Consider the following 20,205-nt stretch of genomic DNA (forward strand, 5'->3'; position numbering starts at 1 on the left):
AGAAAATGTCATATGGAGATTTGAAGAGTTCTCCTTTTAATTATAGGCTATTGCAATGACTAATATTATCTGAAATAATGCAAACAACGCGCCGCTATGCTCTTTTTTTAAAAAAACTGGTTGCCTCAAGTTCTTAAAGGGTTAAAATTGCAAAGTGCTTGTAATAAAAAAAAAGCAACTTTGCAATTTACGCCTTACTAAAAATCTTGTCCGTTCTCAATAACGGAGAGATTTTTAATTGTCTACTTTACAGCTCTTTGCTTAGCACACCAACCGCCTTTGTAATCTATCAGAGGTGGCCGATTTCCTGGGCACGAAGTGGCATTCTTTGCTTTAAAGCATGCACATGTCAATCTGAAGCTGGACGAGTCACTGGATCCAACAAGCTTCAGTCCCTTGGAGCTTCTCCCATACTGCTCTACAGGTGGCCAACTATGCTCTACAGGTGGCCAACTATGCTCTATAGGCAACCATATATGCTCTACAGGCAACCATCTATGATCTACAGGTGACCAACTATGCTCTACAGGTGGCCAACTATGCTCTACAGGCAGCCAACTATGATCTACAGGCGACCATCTATGCTCTACAGGCGACCATCTATGCTCTACAGGAGACCATCTATGCTCTACAGGAGACCATCTATGCTCTACAGGAGACCATCTATGCTCTACAGGAGACCATCTAAGTTCTACAGGAGACCATCTATGCTCTCCAGGCGACCATCTATGCTCTAAAGGCGACCATCTATGCTCTAAAGGCGACCATCTATGCTCTACAGGAGACCATCAATGCTCTACAGAAGACCATCTATGCTCTAAAGGCAACCATCTATGCCCTACAGGTGACCATCTATGCCCTACAGGAGACCATCTATGCTCTACAGGAGACCATCTATGCTCTACAGGTGACCATCTATGCTCTACAGGTGACCATCTATGCTCTACAGGTGACCATCTATGCCCTACAGGAGACCATCTATGCTCTACAGGAGACCATCTATGCTCTACAGGAGACCATCTATGCTCTACAGGTGACCATCTATGCTCTACAGGTGACCATCTATGCCCTACAGGAGACCATCTATGCTCTACAGGAGACCATCTATGCTCTACAGGAGACCATCTATGCTCTACAGGAGACCATCTATGCTCTACAAGTGACCTATTCCCAATCCAATGTATTTGCTATGATCAGGATGAAATGGCTCAAAAACAATTTATTAAAAACCATTGGACTGCTGTAAAAAGAATTTTGGTTCTAGACCCAGACCAACATATACACCAATACATTTCCTTTGGGTGACAGGTATTCTAACGTTTTTGGATATCAGAAAAAATAATGGGCACCTTTACAATAAAAAAAAAAAATCATACAAACATTATCCATTTATGGAAACGTTCTTATTACCATGGTCGGCACTGAATAAGGGAGAAAATGCACCAAATTTATTACAGTGGCTTACGCGAAAAGATAGATTTGGCCGTCGCTATTCTGTATGTCACCTTTCAACTGTGCTATTGTGAGGATAGGTCATTAATATCAAGTCCTGAACAACTTTTTGTGCCCTTCCCCTTTTTTGACATACTTTTTAAAACTGTCTATCAAGACACGAAAAGTATCTAAAATACAAAACTTTTGGCGCAATTTCTATACCTTTCTATGGTTTTTGCATCCTCTCCATTCACACTTAGAAGCTTTGCGATCTGTGCTTGTAGCTGATCTCTGTCTGCGTTCACGTTCTGATAACATAGAGAATTTTTTTTATGCCAGGTAGAGATAAACTGGAACACCGGGACAAGTATGCAGGATATAATGCACAAAGGACCTTAGTCACCATTTCTGTTTTTATTTTAAGTCACTGATTTTTTTTTGTGCTTTTTTCTGGTATTCATTGATGTTTTTTTTGTTTTCTTCTTCTTGTAGTTCAGGAATTTTGACAAAAATCATAAGTTAAAAAAAGCTCTACTTTTTTTGCACCTTTTTAGAGCAAAAAGTTGCATGTTCTGCTAAAATGTTTCATATTGTGTGTAAAAATTTAAAGTGCCCAGAAAATCGCTAAAGCCTTAGGACTTGAGATCATTTGCACAAAAATTTGGAGACTCAATTGATGAATCGATAAAAAAACAAATCATCTGGAAAACCCTCTAACCAAACCCACAACGGCAAAGATATAAAATAAACTTTAAGAAGATAGAAATTAAAAGAATATGGTGCAAATAAAAAACAGCGAAAAATACCAGAAACTAGACAAAAAAAAGGAGCAGACGCAATAATGAATTTGACCTAAAGAGTGAGAACTGAAACGGTCAAAAAAGAGCTAAGGCTACGTTCACATTTGCGTTGTGCGCTGCTGCGTCGGCGACGCAACGCACAACTCAAACAAAAACGCATGCAAAACGCATTGTTTTGTGACACATGCGTCCTTTTTTGGCATGATTTTGGACGCAAAAAAATGCAACTTGCTGCGTCCTCTGCGCCCTGACGCTTGCGCCAAAAATGACGCATGCGTCACAAAACGCCAGACAACGCATGTCCATGCGCCCCCATGTTAAATATAGGGGAGCATGACGCATGCGTCGCCGCGGGTGCGCCCGACGCAGCCCTGCAAAACGCTAATGTGAACGTAGCCTAAGGACATGACCAAATTATGCTAAAAAAGGCGCTTCAGGTTTACAAAATGGCAGAGAAAAGGAGAGCTCCTGAAAAATGAAAAATGGACATTTCTGGCAGCCAAAAACAACATAGTGTGGACACACCCTTAGGCTTATACCCCATGAATATTAGCCATGAACTTTCCAATTTTCTGTTCCTAGAAAACTGATAACTATAACCCAAATTCTACTTTTGTATCTTCTGCACATTAGTATTTGCTGAGGATTAATCGAAGACTCACATTTATGTCGACCTTTGGGGTCTTAAGTTTCTCCTTCATTTTGTTCAGCCGTTCTTCTTCCAGGAGCAATTCCTGTTTTTGTCTTTGGATTTCCAGCAGCGTTTTTTCTTCTTTCTCCTTTTGTCGTTGTGCTTGCTGGAACAATAAAAAAAGAAAATGTGTTTATTAAAAAGTGTTGGGAAAAAAACATCATGTCTGATCTGGACATTTTAGCCAGATTCACCATGTTGAGCACTGGAGACGGTTTGCTGCTCACAAGGTTCAGCACTATAAGGCTATGTGCACACGTTCAGGATTTCTTGCAGAAAATTCCTGAGAAAAACCTGAAATTTTCTGCAAGAAATCTGCATGCGTTTTTTGCGCGTTTTGGTGCGTTTTTTTCCGGACATTTCCCAATGGATTTTATAGTGGGAAATCCGCAAAAAAAACCCCGCAAAATTAATGAACATGCAGCGTTTTTTACCGTGATGTGTTTTTTTCGCGGAAAAAAACGCATCATGTGCACAAAACATGCAGAATTCATTCAAAATGATGGGATGCATATTGTATGCTGCTTTTTTGCGGTTTCATAGCGTTTTTATCGCGAAAAAAACGTGAAAAATCAGCAACGTGTGCACACAGCCTTAAAGGGAATTTGTCACCTGGTTTTTCCTAGCCCATCTGAGAGCACTGTGATGTAGACGCAGAGACTCTGATTCCAGCGATATATCGCAGCCGCTACGTTCACATTAGCGTTGCGCCGCCGTGCGTCGGCGACGCAACGCGCGACGCACGCTAAAACGCGCGCAAACGAGCGCAAAAACGCGCGCGTTTTGCGACGCGTGCGTCGTTTTCCGACGAAAATCGGACGCACAGAAAATGCTACATGTAGCGTTTTCTTGCGTCCGACGCTAGCGTCGGAAACGACGCACGTGGCGAAAAACGCCACCAAAACGACGCACGCGTCCCCTATGTTAAACATAGGGGCGCGTCGCCGCTGCGTCGCCGGCGCAACAGCGACGCACATTGGCGGAACGCCAATGTGAACGTAGCCTTACTTGGCTGTTTGCTGCAGTTTTGATAAAATCACTGTTTTCTCTGGTGCAGATCTCGCAGTTCTCTGAATGTTGAGCTCTTTATAACCCCGCCCACACCACTGATAGATCAATTTCTGTGTACACTGTGCATAGGCAGAAAGCTGCCAATTAGTGGTGCGGGCATGGTTATCCAGAGCTCATGAATATGGAGAACTACATGACAGCAGGTTCACTAGCCCTCTAGTGATAATCTTCTGCTGATAAAACAGTGATTTTATGACAAATACAGCAAGCAGTGACACATTGCTGGAATCAGTGTCTCTATCTCTACATTATGCTGCTATCATATTAGGTGTAAAAAATCTGGTGAAAGAACAAATGCCATTCAAAATACTGTTGGGAATGTCAGGATGGCATGTTTTTTTTAATAATTCCATCTCTCTCTCTCTACCTTTATATAAGATATAGACTTAAAACGTGATATTGTGGGCTGAAGGTCCCATTTGTGCTGCAGAAACAGTTCCAACCTGTCGAAGCATGGACTTCATAAAACCACTGAAAATGTTTTGTGGTATGGAAACTCCATGGATGGGACTTGTCTGTCCAGCACATCCCACGAATGCTCAATCAGATTAAGATCAGGGGAGTTTGGCAACATAGTCATCACCTGGAGATCTTTGCCAGGTTTCTCAGTCCATTTCCTGAACAGTTATTTTGAGGCGACAGGGACATTATTCTGCAGAAAAAGATCACTGTTGTAAGGAAATACTGCTGTCCTGTAGGGGGGTCTGTGCAGCACATAGGTAGGTGGTATGTGTCACATCCATATGAACACCTGTGTTATGCTAGTCAGACTGCAGAAAGAATAACAGAACCTACACACCCAACAGTATTCCGTCCACAAAACACAGGCTCAAGGGTTCCAACCCAGGATCATGGCACTAGGACATCACACTGCCTCTGCTTCTGTGGCACCACAGGAGTTCCGGTACCACAGTGGTATTGCCTTCCTCTCGGAGAGGGTGATCCCATGCCTGGAAGTGACAAGGATCCCTTTGACAGGTAACACATACATGCAACATTGTCATGATCCCAATGGCAGGGGATCACAAAAGGACAAGCACAAAAAACAGAACAAGCTCTAGGGTGATGGAAACTGAGCTGACCGCGATCCTGAACCTAATTCACACAACTAGCAGTAGCCGGGGAACGTGCCTACGATGATTCCTAGACGTCTCGCGCCAGCCGAAGGACTAGCTTCCCCTATTAGAAGAAACAAAGACCTCTCTTGCCTCCAGAGAAACACCCCACAGAAATAGCAGCCCCCCACATGTAATGATGGTGAAATGAGAGGAAAGCACATACGTAGTTATGAAAACAGATTCAGCAAAATGAGGCCCGCTAAAACTAGATAGCAGAGGATACAAAAGTGAACTGCGCGGTCAGCGAAAAACCCTACAAAAAACCATCCTGAAATTACTTGAACTCATGTGCCAACTCATGGAACATGAGGAGTAATATCAGCCGACTAGAGCAACCAGCAACAAGGAATCACATAACTGCAAGCTGGACTAAAACAAAAATAAAGCAAAACGTGGAACAGGAAAATCAAAAACTTAGCTTGTCCTGAAGATTACAGAAGCGGAAAGCAGAGGTAACAAGACACACTGATTACATTGATCGCCGGCGAGGAAATGACAAGAAAGCCAGGTTAAATAGGAAACTCCCATATCCTGATAGAACAGGTGGACACCAGAGACCGCAGAGAACACAAGTCACCCAGTACCATCTGTAACCACCAGAGGGAGCCCAAAAACAGAATCCACAACAGTACCCCCCCCTTGAGGATGGGTCACCGAACCCTCACGAGAACCACCAGGGCGACCAGGATGAGCCCTATGAAATGCACGGACCAAATCAGCAGCATGAACATCAGAGGCAACCACCCAAGAATTATCCTCCTGACCATAACCCTTCCACTTGACCAAATACTGAAGTTTCCGTCTGGAAACACGAGAATCCAAGATCTTCTCCACAACATACTCCAATTCTCCCTCCACCAGCAGCGGAGCAGGAGGCTCAAGCGAAGGAACAACAGGTACCTCATACTTCCGCAACAACGACCGATGGAACACATTATGAATAGCAAACGATGCCGGGAGATCCAAACGAAACGACACAGGGTTAAGAATTTCCAAGATCCTATAGGGACCGATGAACCGAGGCTTGAACTTAGGAGAAGAGACCTTCATAGGAACAAAACGAGAAGACAACCACACCAAGTCCCCAACACGAAGTCGAGGACCCACGCGGCGACGGCGATTAGCAAACTGCTGAGCCCTCTCCTGGGACAACTTCAAATTGTCCACCACATGACTCCAAATCTCATGCAACCTATCCACCACCATGTCCACTCCAGGACAATCAGAAGGCTCCACCTGACCAGAGGAAAAACGAGGATGAAACCCCGAATTACAAAAGAAAGGAGAAACCAAGGTAGCAGAACTAGCCCGATTATTAAGGGCAAATTCGGCAAGCGGCAAAAAGGTAACCCAGTCATCTTGATCAGCAGAAACAAAACACCTTAAATAAGTTTCCAAGGTCTGATTAGTTCGTTCCGTCTGGCCATTCGTCTGAGGATGGAATGCAGACGAAAAGGACAAATCAATGCCCATCTTAGCACAGAACGTCCGCCAAAATCTAGACACAAACTGGGATCCCCTGTCAGAAACAATGTTCTCCGGAATCCCATGCAAACGAACCACGTTATGAAAAAACAGAGGGACCAACTCAGAGGAGGAAGGTAACTTAGGCAAGGGTACCAGATGAACCATCTTAGAAAAGCGGTCACACACAACCCAGATGACGGACATTTTTTGAGAGACAGGGAGATCCGAAATATAGTCCATGGAAATGTGCGTCCAAGGCCTCTTCGGGATAGGAAAGGTGACAACAATCCACTGGCCCGAGAACAGCAAGGCTTAGCCCGAGCGCAAACTTCACAAGACTGCACAAAAGAATGCACATCCCTCGACAAGGAAGGCCACCAAAAAGACCTGGCCACCAAGTCTCTAGTACCAAATATTCCAGGATGACCTGCCAACGCAGAAGAATGGACCTCGGAGATGACTCTACTGGTCCAATTATCCGGAACAAACAGTCTTTCAGGCGGACAACGATCAGGTTTATCCGCCTGAAACTCCTGCAAAGCACGTCGCAAGTCTGGGAAGACAGCCGACAAAATCACCCCATCCCTAAGGATACCAGTGGGCTCAGAATTTCCAGGGGAATCAGGCACAAAACTCCTAGAAAGAGCATCCGCCTTCACATTCTTTGAACCTGGCAGGTATGAAACCACAAAATCGAAACGGGAGAAAAACAGTGACCAACGAGCCTGTCTAGGATTCAGACGCTTGGCAGACTCAAGGTAAATCAGATTTTTGTGATCAGTCAAGACCACCACACGATGTCTAGCACCCTCAAGCCAATGACGCCACTCCTCAAATGCCCACTTCATGGCCAAAAGCTCCCGATTACCTACATCATAATTCCGCTCAGTGGGCGAAAACTTTCTAGAAAAGAACACACATGGCTTCATCACCGAGCAATCGGAGCTTCTCTGTGACAAAACCGCCCCCGCTCCAATCTCAGAAGCATCAACCTCAACCTGAAAAGGAAGCGAAACATCTGGCTGACGCAACACAGGAGCAGAAGAAAACCGGCGCTTAAGTTCCTGAAAGGCCTCCACGGCCGCAGGAGACCAATCAGCAACATCAGCACCCTTCTTAGTCAGATCCGTCAAAGGCTTAACAACACTAGAAAAATTAGTTATGAAACGACGATAAAAATTAGCAAAGCCCAAGAACTTCTGTAGACTCTTAAGAGATGTAGGCTGCGTCCAGTCACAAATAGCTTGAACCTTGACGGGATCCATCTCAATAGTAGAAGGGGAAAAAATATACCCCAAAAAAGAAATCTTCTGGACTCCAAAGAGACACTTTGAACCTTTTACAAACAAAGAATTGGCCCGCAGGACCTGAAACACCTTCCTGACCTGCTGAACATGGGACTCCCAGTCATCAGAAAAAACCAAAACATCATCCAAATACACAATCATAAATTTATCCAGATATTCACGGAAAATATCGTGCATAAAGGACTGGAAGACAGAAGGAGCATTAGAAAGTCCAAAAGGCATCACCAAATACTCAAAATGTCCCTCAGGCGTATTAAATGCGGTTTTCCACTCTCACCCTGCTTAATCCGCACAAGATTATACGCACCCCGAAGATCAATCTTAGTGAACCATTTAGCCCCCTTAATGCGAGCGAACAAATCAGTCAACAATGGCAAAGGATACTGATATTTGACCGTAATCTTATTCAAAAGACGGTAATCTATACAAGGCCTCAAGGAACCATCTTTTTTGGCCACGAAAAAAAAACCTGCTCCCAAAGGAGACGAAGATGGACGGATATGTCCAAGGACTCCTTAACATAATCCCGCATAGCAGTGTGCTCTGGCACTGACAGATTGAACAAACGACCTTTAGGAAATTTACTGCCAGGAATCAAATCTATAGCACAATCGCAATCCCTGTGAGGAGGAAGCGAATTGAGCTTAGGCTCCTCAAAAACATCCCGATAATCAGACAAAAATACAGGAACCTCAGAAGGAGTAGATGAAGCGATAGAAATCGGAGGTGCATCATCATGAACCCCCTGACATCCCCAGCTTAACACAGACATCGTTTTCCAGTCCAAGACTGGGTTATGAGTTTGTAACCATGGCAGACCAAGCACTAAGACATCATGTAAATTATACAGTACCAGGAAGCGAATCACCTCCTGATGAACGGGAGTCATACGCATGGTCACGTGTGTCCAGTACTGAGGTTTATTCATAGCCAAAGGTGTAGAGTCAATTCCTTTCAAAGGAATAGGGACTTCCAGAGGCTCCAGACTAAACCCACAGCGGTTGGCAAATGACCAATCCATAAGACTCAGGGCAGCGCCTGAATCCACATAGGCATCGACGGAAATGGCTGATAATGAACAAATCAGAGTCACAGACAGAATGAACTTAGACTGTAAAGTACTAATGGCAACAGACTTATCAACCTTTTTTGTGCGTTTAGAGCATGCTGATATAACATGAGCTGAATCACCACAATAAAAACACAACCCATTTTTCCGCCTATAGTTTTGCCGTTCACTTCGGGACTGAATTCTATCACATTGCATTGTCTCAGGTGCCTGTTCAGAAGACACCGCCAAATGGTGCACAGGTTTGCGCTCCCGTAAACGCCGATCTATCTGAATAGCCATAGTCATAGACTCATTCAGACCTGTAGGCGCAGGGAACCCCACCATAACATCTTTAATGGCCTCAGAAAGGCCATCTCTGAATTTTGCAGCCAGGGCGCACTCATTCCACTGAGTAAGCACCGACCATTTCCGAAATTTCTGACAATATATTTCTGCTTCATCTTGCCCCTGAGAGAGAGCCAATAAAGCTTTTTCAGCCTGAATCTCTAGGTTAGGTTCCTCATAGAGCAAACCCAATGCCAGAAAAAACGCATCCACATTGAGCAACGCAGGATCCCCTGGTGCCAATGCAAATGCCCAATTCTGAGGGTCACCCCGCAGGAAAGATATTACAATCTTGACTTGCTGAGCAGGGTCTCCAGAGGAGCGAGATTTCAAAGAAAGAAACAACTTGCAATTGTTCCTAAAATTCAGAAAACGAGATCTATCTCCAGAAAAAAACTCTGGGATAGGAATTCTAGGTTCAGACATAGGAGCATGTACAACAAAATCTTGTATATTTTGAACCTTAGCAGCAAGATTATTCAGGCTGGAAGCCAAACTCTGTACGTCCATGATAGACAGCTGAGGTCAGAGCCATTCAAGGATTAAGAGGAGGTAAGACGCAGCCCGGCTGCAATTAAGGCTAGGCAGCAAACTCTGAGGGAAGGAAAAAAAAAAAAAAAAAAACTTCCTCAGACTACTTTTCCTCCTACTTCAGCCAATACGATTATCACTTTTTGGCCGGCGATACTGTCATGATCCCAGTGGCAGGGGATCACAAAAGGACAAGCACAAAAAACAGAACAAGCTCTAGGGTGATGGAAACTGAGCTGACCGCGATCCTGAACCTAATTCACACAACTAGCAGTAGCCGGGGAACGTGCCTACGATGATTCTTAGACGTCTCGCGCCAGCCGAAGGACTAGCTTCCCCTATTAGAAGAAACAAAGACCTCTCTTGCCTCCAGAGAAACACCCCACAGAAATAGCAGCCCCCCACATGTAATGACGGTGAAATGAGAGGAAAGCACATACGTAGTTATGAAAACAGATTCAGCAAAATGAGGCCCGCTAAAACTAGATAGCAGAGGATACAAAAGTGAACTGCGCGGTGAGCGAAAAACCCTACAAAAAACCATCCTGAAATTACTTGAACTCATGTGCCAACTCATGGAACATGAGGAGTAATATCAGCCCATTAGAGCAACCAGCAACAAGGAATCACATAACTGCAAGCTGGATTAAAACAAAAATAAAGCAAAACGTGGAACAGGAAAATCAAAAACTTAGCTTGTCCTGAAGATTACAGAAGCGGAAAGCAGAGGTAACAAGACACACTGATTACATTGATCGCCGGCGAGGAAATGACAAGAAAGCCAGGTTAAATAGGAAACTCCCATATCCTGATAGAACAGGTGGACACCAGAGACCGCAGAGAACACAAGTCACCCAGTACCATCTGTAACCACCAGAGGGAGCCCAAAAACAGAATCCACAACACAACATGTTCTGACTCCAGGCCAGAAGGGGGAGCTCTAGACCCGGTTTCAGGGGAGCGTCCCTATATATATTCTGGCTGGAGGAGGAGTTAGTCAGTCAGTCAGTCTGGAGAGAGTGAAGAGGAGAGCTGGAGCTGAGCAGACGGCTGGTTCTGCAGCTCCTGACAGAGCAGTCTATAGGAAAGTGTGAGGGGAGAAGGAGCACAGGAGAAGTGAGGTGCTGGAGGGGAGCTGTGACTGAGCTCCCTCCATGCTGAAGCGCAGGAACCGGACACCGGGAGTCCGAGGATGTGTGGGACTGTATGCCCCACAGCAGAAACTGGAGGGCAGGGGATTTCAAGTCGCCTGTCCACAACTACACCCGAAGGCACAGCAGCTTATAGAGCCTGGAGTCACCACAAGTTTGGACACCTGTAAAAAGGCTTGAGTTGCCTGCCATATGGATACTGTCCTACATATAGGACAGAGAGAGAGGACTTTGTGTGAAGCCTCAGGCAGCAAGGGACGCACACTACAGCGCAGTAAGAAAGGCTTCCAACCCCACCTGGCTAAAGGGACTCCAAATTGCTTCCAGGCTGGCCGGACTTCACCATCATGTTACCGGTACCCTGGACTGTGCTTGCATAGTACCAGTAAAAGGTAAAAGAGACTGCAACCTTGTGTCCTTCAATTCTTTCTGGCACTACACCATCTGTCATCCTTGCCACTACACCGGGAGTCCTGGGGACTAAGCTTCATCTGTGGGAAACCATACCATCCCTGCTGCAATAATATCATCCCCAGTGGACCCCTTTAACCCCTTCATGACCCAGCCTATTTTGACCTTAAAGACCTTGCCGTTTTTTGCAATTCTGACCAGTGTCCCTTCATGAGGTAATAACTCAGGAACGCTTCAATGGATCCTAGCGGTTCTGAGATTGTTTTTTCGTGACATATTGGGCTTCATGTTAGTGGTAAATTTAGGTCAATAAATTCTGTGTTTATTTGTGATAAAAACGGAAATTTGGCGAAAATTTTGAAAATTTCGCAATTTTCACATTTTGAATTTTTATTCTGTTAAACCAGAGAGTTATGTGACACAAAATAGTTAATAAATAACATTTCCCACACGTCTACTTTACATCAGCACAATTTTGGAAACAAAATTTTTTTTTGCTAGGAAGTTATAAGGGTTAAAATTTGACCAGCGATTTCTCATTTTTACAACGAAATTTACAAAACCATTTTTTTTAGGGACCACCTCACATTTGAAGTCAGTTTGAGGGGTCTATATGGCTGAAAATACCCAAAAGTGACACCATTCTAAAGACTGCACCCCTCAAGGTGCACAAAACCACATTCAAGAAGTTTATTAACCCTTCAGGTGCTTCACAGCAGCAGAAGCAACATGGAAGGAAAAAATGAACATTTAACTTTTTAGTCACAAAAATGATTTTTCAGCAACAATTTTTTTATTTTCCCAATGGTAAAAGGAGAAACTGAACCACGTACGTTGTTGTCCAATTTGTCCTGAGTACGCTGATACCTCATATGTGGGGGTAAACCACTGTTTGGGCGCACGGCAGGGCTTGGAAGGGAAGGAGCGCCATTTGACTTTTTGAATGAAAAATTGGCTGCACTCTTTAGCGGACACCATGTCACATTTGGAGAGCCCCCGTGTGCCTAAAAATTGGAGCTCCCCCACAAGTGACCCCATTTTGGAAACTAGACGCCCCAAGGAACTTATCTAGATGCATAGTGAGCCCTTTAAATCCCCAGGTGCTTCACAAATTGATCCGTAAAAATGAAAAAGTACTTTTTTTTCACAAAAAAATTCTTTTAGCCTCAATTTTTTCATTTTCACATGGACAACTGGATAAAATGGATCCTAAAATTTGTTTGGCAATTTCTCCTGAGTACACCGATACTTCACATGTGGGGGTAAACCACTGTTTGGGCACATGGTAAGGCTCGGAAGGGAAGGAGCGCCATTTGACTTTTTGAATGAAAAATTATCTCCATCGATAGCGGACACCATGTCGCGTTTGGAGAGACCCTGTGTGCTTAAACATTGGAGCTCCCCCACAAGTGACCCCATTTTGGAAACTGGACCCCCCAAGGAACTTATCTAGATGCCTAGTGAGCACTTTAAACCCTCAGGTGCTTCACAAATTGATCCGTAAAAAGGAAAAAGTACTTTTTTTTCACAAAAAATTTATTTTCGCCTCAATTTTTTCATTTTCACATAGGCAATAGGATAAAATGGATCCTAAAATTTGTTGAGCAATTTCTCCCGAGTACGCCGATACCTCATATGTGGGGGTAAACCACTGTTTGGGCACACGGCAGGGCTCGGAAGGGAAGGCGCGCCTTTTAACTTTTTGAATGGAAAATTAGCTCCAATTGTTAGCGGACACCATGTCGCATTTGGAGAGCCCCTGTGTGCCTATGCAATGGAGCTCCCCCACAAGTGACCCCATTTTGGAAACTAGACCCCCCAAGGAACTTATCTAGATGCATACTGAGCACTTTAAACCCCCAGGTGCTTCACAGAAGTTTATAATGCAGAGCCATGAAAATAAAAAATAATTTTTCTTTTCTCAAAAATGATTTTTTAGCCTGGAATTTCCTATTTTGCCAATGGTAATAGGAGAAATTGGACCACAAATGTTGTTGTCCAGTTTGTCCTGAGTATGCAGATACCCCATATGTGGGGGTAAACCACTGTTTGGGCGCACGGCAGGGCTCAGAAGGGAAGGCACGCCATTTGGCTTTTTAAATGGAAAATTATCTCCAATCATTAGCGGACACCATGTCGCGTTTGGAGAGCCCCTGTGTGCCTAAACATTGGAGATCCCCCACAAATTACCCCATTTTGGAAACTAGACCCCCAAAGGAACTAATCTAGATGTGTAGTGAGCACTTTGAACCCTCAAGTGCTTCACAGAAGTTTATAACGCAGAGCCATGAAAATAAAAAAAAAAAATTATTTTCTCAAAAATGAATTTTAGCCCGCAATTTTTTATTTTCCCAAGGGTAACAGGAGAAATTTGACCCCAAAAGTTGTTGTCCAGTTTCTCCTGAGTACGCGGATACCCCATATGTGGGGGTAAACCACTGTTTAGGCACATGCTGGGGCTCGGAAGTGAAGTAGTGACGTTTTGAAATGCAGACTTTGATGGAATGCTCTGCGGGCGTCACGTTGCGTTTGCAGAGCCCCTGATGTGGCTAAACAGTAGAAACCCCCCACAAGTGACCCCATTTTGGAAACTAGACCCCGAAAGGAACTTATCTAGATGTGAGGTGAGCACTTTGAACCCCCAAGTGCTTCACAGAAGTTCATAACACAGAGCAGTGAAAATAATAAATACGTTTTCTTTCCTCAAAAATAATTTTTTAGCCCAGAATTTTTTATTTTCCCAAGGGTTACAGGAGAAATTGGACCACAAAAGTTGTTGTCCAGTTTCTCCTGAGTACGCTGATACCCCATGTGTGGGGGTAAACCACTGTTTGGGCACACGTGGGGGCTCAGAAGGGAAGTAGTGACTTTTGAAATGCAGACTTTGATGGAATGGTCTGCGGGCGTCACATTGCGTTTGCAGAGCCCCTGGTGTGCCTAAACAGTAGAAACCCCCCACAAGTGACCCCATTTTGGAAACTAGACCCCCAAAGGAACTTATCTAGATGTGTGGTGAGCACTTTCAACCCCCAAGTGCTTTACAGAAGTTTATAACGCAGAGCCGTGAAAATAATAAATACGTTTTCTTTCCTCAAAAATAATTTTTTAGCCCAGAATTTTTTATTTTCCCAAGGGTTACAGGAGAAATTGGACCACAAAAGTTGTTGTCCAGTTTCTCCTGAGTACGCTGATACCCCATGTGTGGGGGTAAACCACTGTTTGGGCACACGTGGGGGCTCAGAAGGGAAGTAGTGACTTTTGAAATGCAGACTTTGATGGAATGGTCTGCGGGCGTCACATTGCGTTTGCAGAGCCCCTGGTGTGCCTAAACAGTAGAAACCCCCCACAAGTGACCCCATTTTGGAAACTAGACCCCCAAAGGAACTTATCTAGATGTGTGGTGAGCACTTTCAACCCCCAAGTGCTTTACAGAAGTTTATAACGCAGAGCCGTGAAAATAATAAATACGTTTTCTTTCCTCAAAAATAATTTTTTAGCCCAGAATTTTTTATTTTCCCAAGGGTTACAGGAGAAATTGGACCACAAAAGTTGTTGTCCAGTTTCTCCTGAGTACGCTGATACCCCATGTGTGGGGGTAAACCACTGTTTGGGCACACGTGGGGGCTCAGAAGGGAAGTAGTGACTTTTGAAATGCAGACTTTGATGGAATGGTCTGCGGGCGTCACATTGCGTTTGCAGAGCCCCTGGTGTGCCTAAACAGTAGAAACCCCCCACAAGTGACCCCATTTTGGAAACTAGACCCCCAAAGGAACTTATCTAGATGTGTGGTGAGCACTTTCAACCCCCAAGTGCTTTACAGAAGTTTATAACGCAGAGCCGTGAAAATAATAAATACGTTTTCTTTCCTCAAAAATAATTTTTTAGCCCAGAATTTTTTATTTTCCCAAGGGTTACAGGAGAAATTGGACCACAAAAGTTGTTGTCCAGTTTCTCCTGAGTACGCTGATGCCCCATGTGTGGGGGTAAACCACTGTTTGGGCACACGTGGGGGCTCAGAAGGGAAGTAGTGACTTTTGAAATGCAGACTTTGATGGAATGGTCTGCGGGCGTCACATTGCGTTTGCAGAGCCCCTGGTGTGCCTAAACAGTAGAAACCCCCCACAAGTGACCCCATTTTGGAAACTAGACCCCCAAAGGAACTTATCTAGATGTGTGGTGAGCACTTTCAACCCCCAAGTGCTTTACAGAAGTTTATAACGCAGAGCCGTGAAAATAATAAATACGTTTTCTTTCCTCAAAAATAATTTTTTAGCCCAGAATTTTTTATTTTCCCAAGGGTTACAGGAGAAATTGGACCACAAAAGTTGTTGTCCAGTTTCTCCTGAGTACGCTGATGCCCCATGTGTGGGGGTAAACCACTGTTTGGGCACACGTGGGGGCTCAGAAGGGAAGTAGTGACTTTTGAAATGCAGACTTTGATGGAATGGTCTGCGGGCGTCACGTTGCGTTTGCAGAGCCCCTGGTGTGCCTAAACAGTAGAAACCCCCCACAAGTGACCCCATTTTGGAAACTAGACCCCCCAAGGAACTTATCTAGATATGTGGTGAGCACTTTGAACCCCCAAGTGCTTCACAGACGTTTACAACGCAGAGCCGTGAAAATAAAAAATCATTTTTCTTTCCTCAAAAATGATGTTTTAGCAAGCAATTTTTTATTTTCTCAAGGGTAACAGGAGAAATTGGACCCCAGTAATTGTTGCGCAGTTTGTCCTGAGTATGCTGGTACCCCATATGTGGGGGTAAACCACTGTTTGGGCACACGTCGGGGTTCGGAAGTGAGGGAGCACCATTTGAATTTTTGAATACAAGATTGGCTGGAATCAATGGTGGCGCCATGTTGCGTTTGGAGACCCCCTGAAGTGCCTAAACAGTGGAAACCCCTCAATTCTACCTCCAACACACCCCTAACCCTTATCCCAACTGTAGCCGTAACCCTAATCACAACCCTAACCCCAACACACCCCTAACCACAACCCTAACCCCAACACACCCCTAACCCTAACCACAACCCTAATTCCAACCCAACTCTAAGGCTATGTGCCAACGTTGCGGATTCGTATGAGATTTTTCAGCATCATTTTTGAAAAATCCGCGGGTAAAAGGCACTGCGTTTTACCTGTGGATTTACCGTGGATTTCCAGTGTTTTTTGTGCGGATTTCACCTGTGGATTCCTATTGAGGAACAAGTGTAAAACGCTGCGGAATCCGCACAAAGAATTGGCATGCTGCGGAAAATACAACGCAGCGTTCCCGCGCGGTATTTTCTGCACCATGGGCACAGCGGATTTGGTTTTCCATATGTTTACATGGTACTGTAAACCCGATGGAACACTGCTGCGGATCCGCAGCGGCCAATCCGCACCGTGTGCACATAGCCTAATTCTAAAGGTATGTGCACACGCTGCGGAAAACGCTGCGGATCCGCAGCAGTTTCCCATGAGTTTACAGTTCAATGTGAACCTATGGGAACCAAAAATCGCTGTACACATGCTGCGGAAAAACTGCACGGAAACGCAGCGGTTTACATTCCGCAGCATGTCACTTCTTTCTGCGGATTCCGCAGCGGTTTTAGAACTGCTCCAATAGAAAATCGCAGTTGTAAAACCGCAGTGAAATGCGCAGAAAAACCGCGTTAAATCCACGATAAATCGGCAGCGGTTTAGCACTGTGGATTTTTCAAATCCGCTGCGGAAAAATCCGCATAGGACCAGAATACGTGTGCACATACCGAAACCCTAACCCTAGCCCTAACCCTACCCCTAACCCTACCCCTACCCCTAACCCTAGCCCTAACCCTACCCCTACCCCTAACCCTACCCCTAACCCTAACCCTACCCCTAACCCTAACCCTACCCCTAACCCTACCGCTAACCCTAACCCTAGTTCTTACCCCAACCTTAGTGAAAAAAAAAAAAATTCTTTATTTTTTTTATTGTCCCTATCTATGGGGGTGACAAAGGGGGGGGTCATTTACTATTTTTTTTATTTTGATCACTGAGATAGGATATATCTCAGTGATCAAAATTCACTCTGGAACGAATCTGCCGGCCGGCAGATTCGGCGGGCGCACTGCACATGCGCCCGCCATTTTGGAAGATGGCGGCGCCCAGGAAAGAAGACGGACGGACCTCGGGCGGCCAGGTAAGTATAAGGGGGGGGAGATCAGGGCACGGGGGGGGCGTCGGAGCACGGGGGGGTGGATCGGATCATGGGGGGGGTGGATCGGAACACGGGAGGGAGGATTGGAGCACGGGGAAGGATTGGAGCACGGGGTGAGGGATCGCTGTGCGGGGGGGGTGGATCGGAGCACGGGGGGGGTCGCTGTGTGCGGGGGGGGGGATCGGAGTGCGGGGGGGTTTGATTGCAGCACAGGGGGTGTGATTGGTGCACGGGGAAGCGGACAGGAGGACGGGGGAGCGGAGCACAGGACGGAGGGGAGCGGACCACAGATCGGGGGGCTGGGGGGGCGATCGGAGGGGTGGGGTGGGTGCACATAAGTGTTTCCAGCCATGGCCGATGATATTGCAGCATCGGCCATGGCTGGATTGTAATATTTCACCAGTTTTTTAGGTGAAATATTACAAATCGCTCTGATTGGCAGTTTCACTTTCAACAGCCAATCAGAGCGATCGTAGCCACGAGGGGGTGAAGCCACCCCCCCTGGGCTAAACTACCACTCCCCCTGTCCCTGCAGATCGGGTGAAATGGGAGTTAACCCTTTCACCCGGCCTGCAGGGACGCGATCTTTCCATGACGCATATGCTGCGTCATGGGTCGGAATGGCACCGACTTTCATGACGCAGCGTATGCGTCAAAGGTCGGGAAGGGGTTAAGCAGCGTCGGTCATCTCTGACCGAATACCACAGGTGGCTTCACGAACATTCTTTATTTTTTCCAAAACAACCCCTTTAAAGACCTTCCCTTTAACTTGGACATCCAGGGCCACGGACCGGGTCACAGCCACCGTGACTACCCCTTTAATGACCACCGGACCCAGCCCGAGTAACCCATGGTCCTAGCTCCACTTCCACACATATCTGATTTTCGGACTTCCCAGTGCATTGATCACCTGGAGATAAGCCGCTGGCTAACGTGTCAGTTGGCAGCTTTCTCATAGAGAACACAGGAGCGCCTCTATTTATGGGAGAGACAGCTAAGATGCCTGTCGTCCGATCAATCGCCCGAAAGTCATCTAATGTGTATGCCTAGCTTCAGTCATGCTCATGGTGTACGTAGAGCCTTGTCCACTTACGACCATAGACTGGTTCACTGGTTGTCCCTTATATGGACCACTATTGTAGGTACTAAACAATGCATACTGGGAACATCCTACAAAAACAAACAAATAATAAAATAAGTCACTATAAAAAAAATGATAACTTCAACCCCAGTTTATGACCAGAGGAACTTTTCAATATCTTCTTTCCACTAATTTTGGCAAACAGTCTCAATTAACGTAGCAGTCTGGGGATTTTTTGTTTTAATTTATTCAGCCTCTGGTCCCCTAACGTATTAGCACTGAAGCTATCCACATGGGGAGGTAGAAACTTCTATCACAGTTACCGATGATGACTGCATGACATCTGTTATGCATTTATAATGTGGAAGATGACAGTTCTACCTCCTGATTGTATACTTATATTATACTAAGTTATTTAGGAGAATATAGAAATAAGGTTAATCACAGTGTTCTGGCAGCAGATAGAAATGGTATTAGCTCTAGCTGCTCATATAGTATTGTACTGCCACATCTTAGGTGTGATAGCAAAGCATAAAGGCATAAAGGCAATGAAGATAAATTCTGAACATAGGCACAGAGGAGACATTAAATGGAGTACACACATATGAGAGAAGTTTAGTGTGATATACAAAGGGAGGGGTACAGGGATAGAATAATATATGAACTGCCTCTTTAAAGTATAAACAGTATTTTTTATTTTTTTCTACCAATTTATAAAATGTTTGATTTCAGAAATCTATGAAAAAAATCAAATGATTCACAAATAATGATTTATTTATAAATAATTCATATATAAAGAGTATATATATATATATATATATATATATATATATATATTAGATGGTGGCCCGATTCTAACGCATCGGATATTCTAGAATATGCATGTCCACGTAGTATATTGCACAACCCACGTAGTATATTGCCCAGCCACGTAGTATATTGCCCAACCACGTAGTATATTGCCCAGCCACGTAGTATGTTGCCCAGCCACGTTGTATGTTGCCCAGCCACGTAGTATATTGCCCAGCCACGTAGTATATTGCCCAGCCACGTAGTATATTGCCCAACCACGTAGTATATTGCCCAGCCACGTAGTATATTGCCCAACCACATAGTACCGTATATTGCCCAGCCACATAGTATGTTGCCCAGCCACGTAGTATGTTGCCCAGCCACGTAGTATATTGCCCAGCCACGTATGTTGCCCAGCCACGTAGTATATTGCCCAGCCACGTAGTATATTGCCCAGCCACGTAGTATATTGCCCAGCCACGTAGTATATTGCCCAGCCACGTAGTATATTGCCCAGTCACGTAGTATATTGCCCAGCCACGTAGTATATTGCCCAGCCACGTAGTATATTGCCCAGCCACATAGTATATTGCCCAGCCACGTAGTATATTGCACAGCGACATAGTATACAGCACAGACACATAGTATACTGCCCAGCCACGTATGTAACAGGTTAAAAAAGACTTAAAATAAAAAATAAACACATACTCACCTTCTGAAGGCCCCTTGTAGTCCTGACGCCTGTGTGCGGTGCACGCGGCAGCTTCCGGTCCCAG

The 20,205-nt window shown here is 45.0% G+C and overlaps 1 protein-coding gene across 1 annotated transcript in view; it reads right to left on the reverse strand.

The window, feature by feature from the left end:
- The window catches only part of C6H10orf67 (chromosome 6 C10orf67 homolog), a 148,785-nt gene that overhangs the window by 28,789 nt on the left and 99,791 nt on the right, over positions 1–20,205 (reverse strand). The window contains exons 10-11 of the mRNA XM_069729559.1: positions 2,897–3,031; positions 1,657–1,742 (exon numbers count right to left, since the gene is read on the reverse strand). Coding sequence (XP_069585660.1) covers positions 1,657–1,742; positions 2,897–3,031 — 221 coding nt within the window. The remainder of the gene's footprint in view (positions 1–1,656; positions 1,743–2,896; positions 3,032–20,205) is intronic.

The sequence above is a fragment of the Ranitomeya imitator genome, chromosome 6 (assembly GCF_032444005.1).
Source record: "Ranitomeya imitator isolate aRanImi1 chromosome 6, aRanImi1.pri, whole genome shotgun sequence".
In the NCBI taxonomy this organism is placed as follows: domain Eukaryota; kingdom Metazoa; phylum Chordata; class Amphibia; order Anura; family Dendrobatidae; genus Ranitomeya; species Ranitomeya imitator.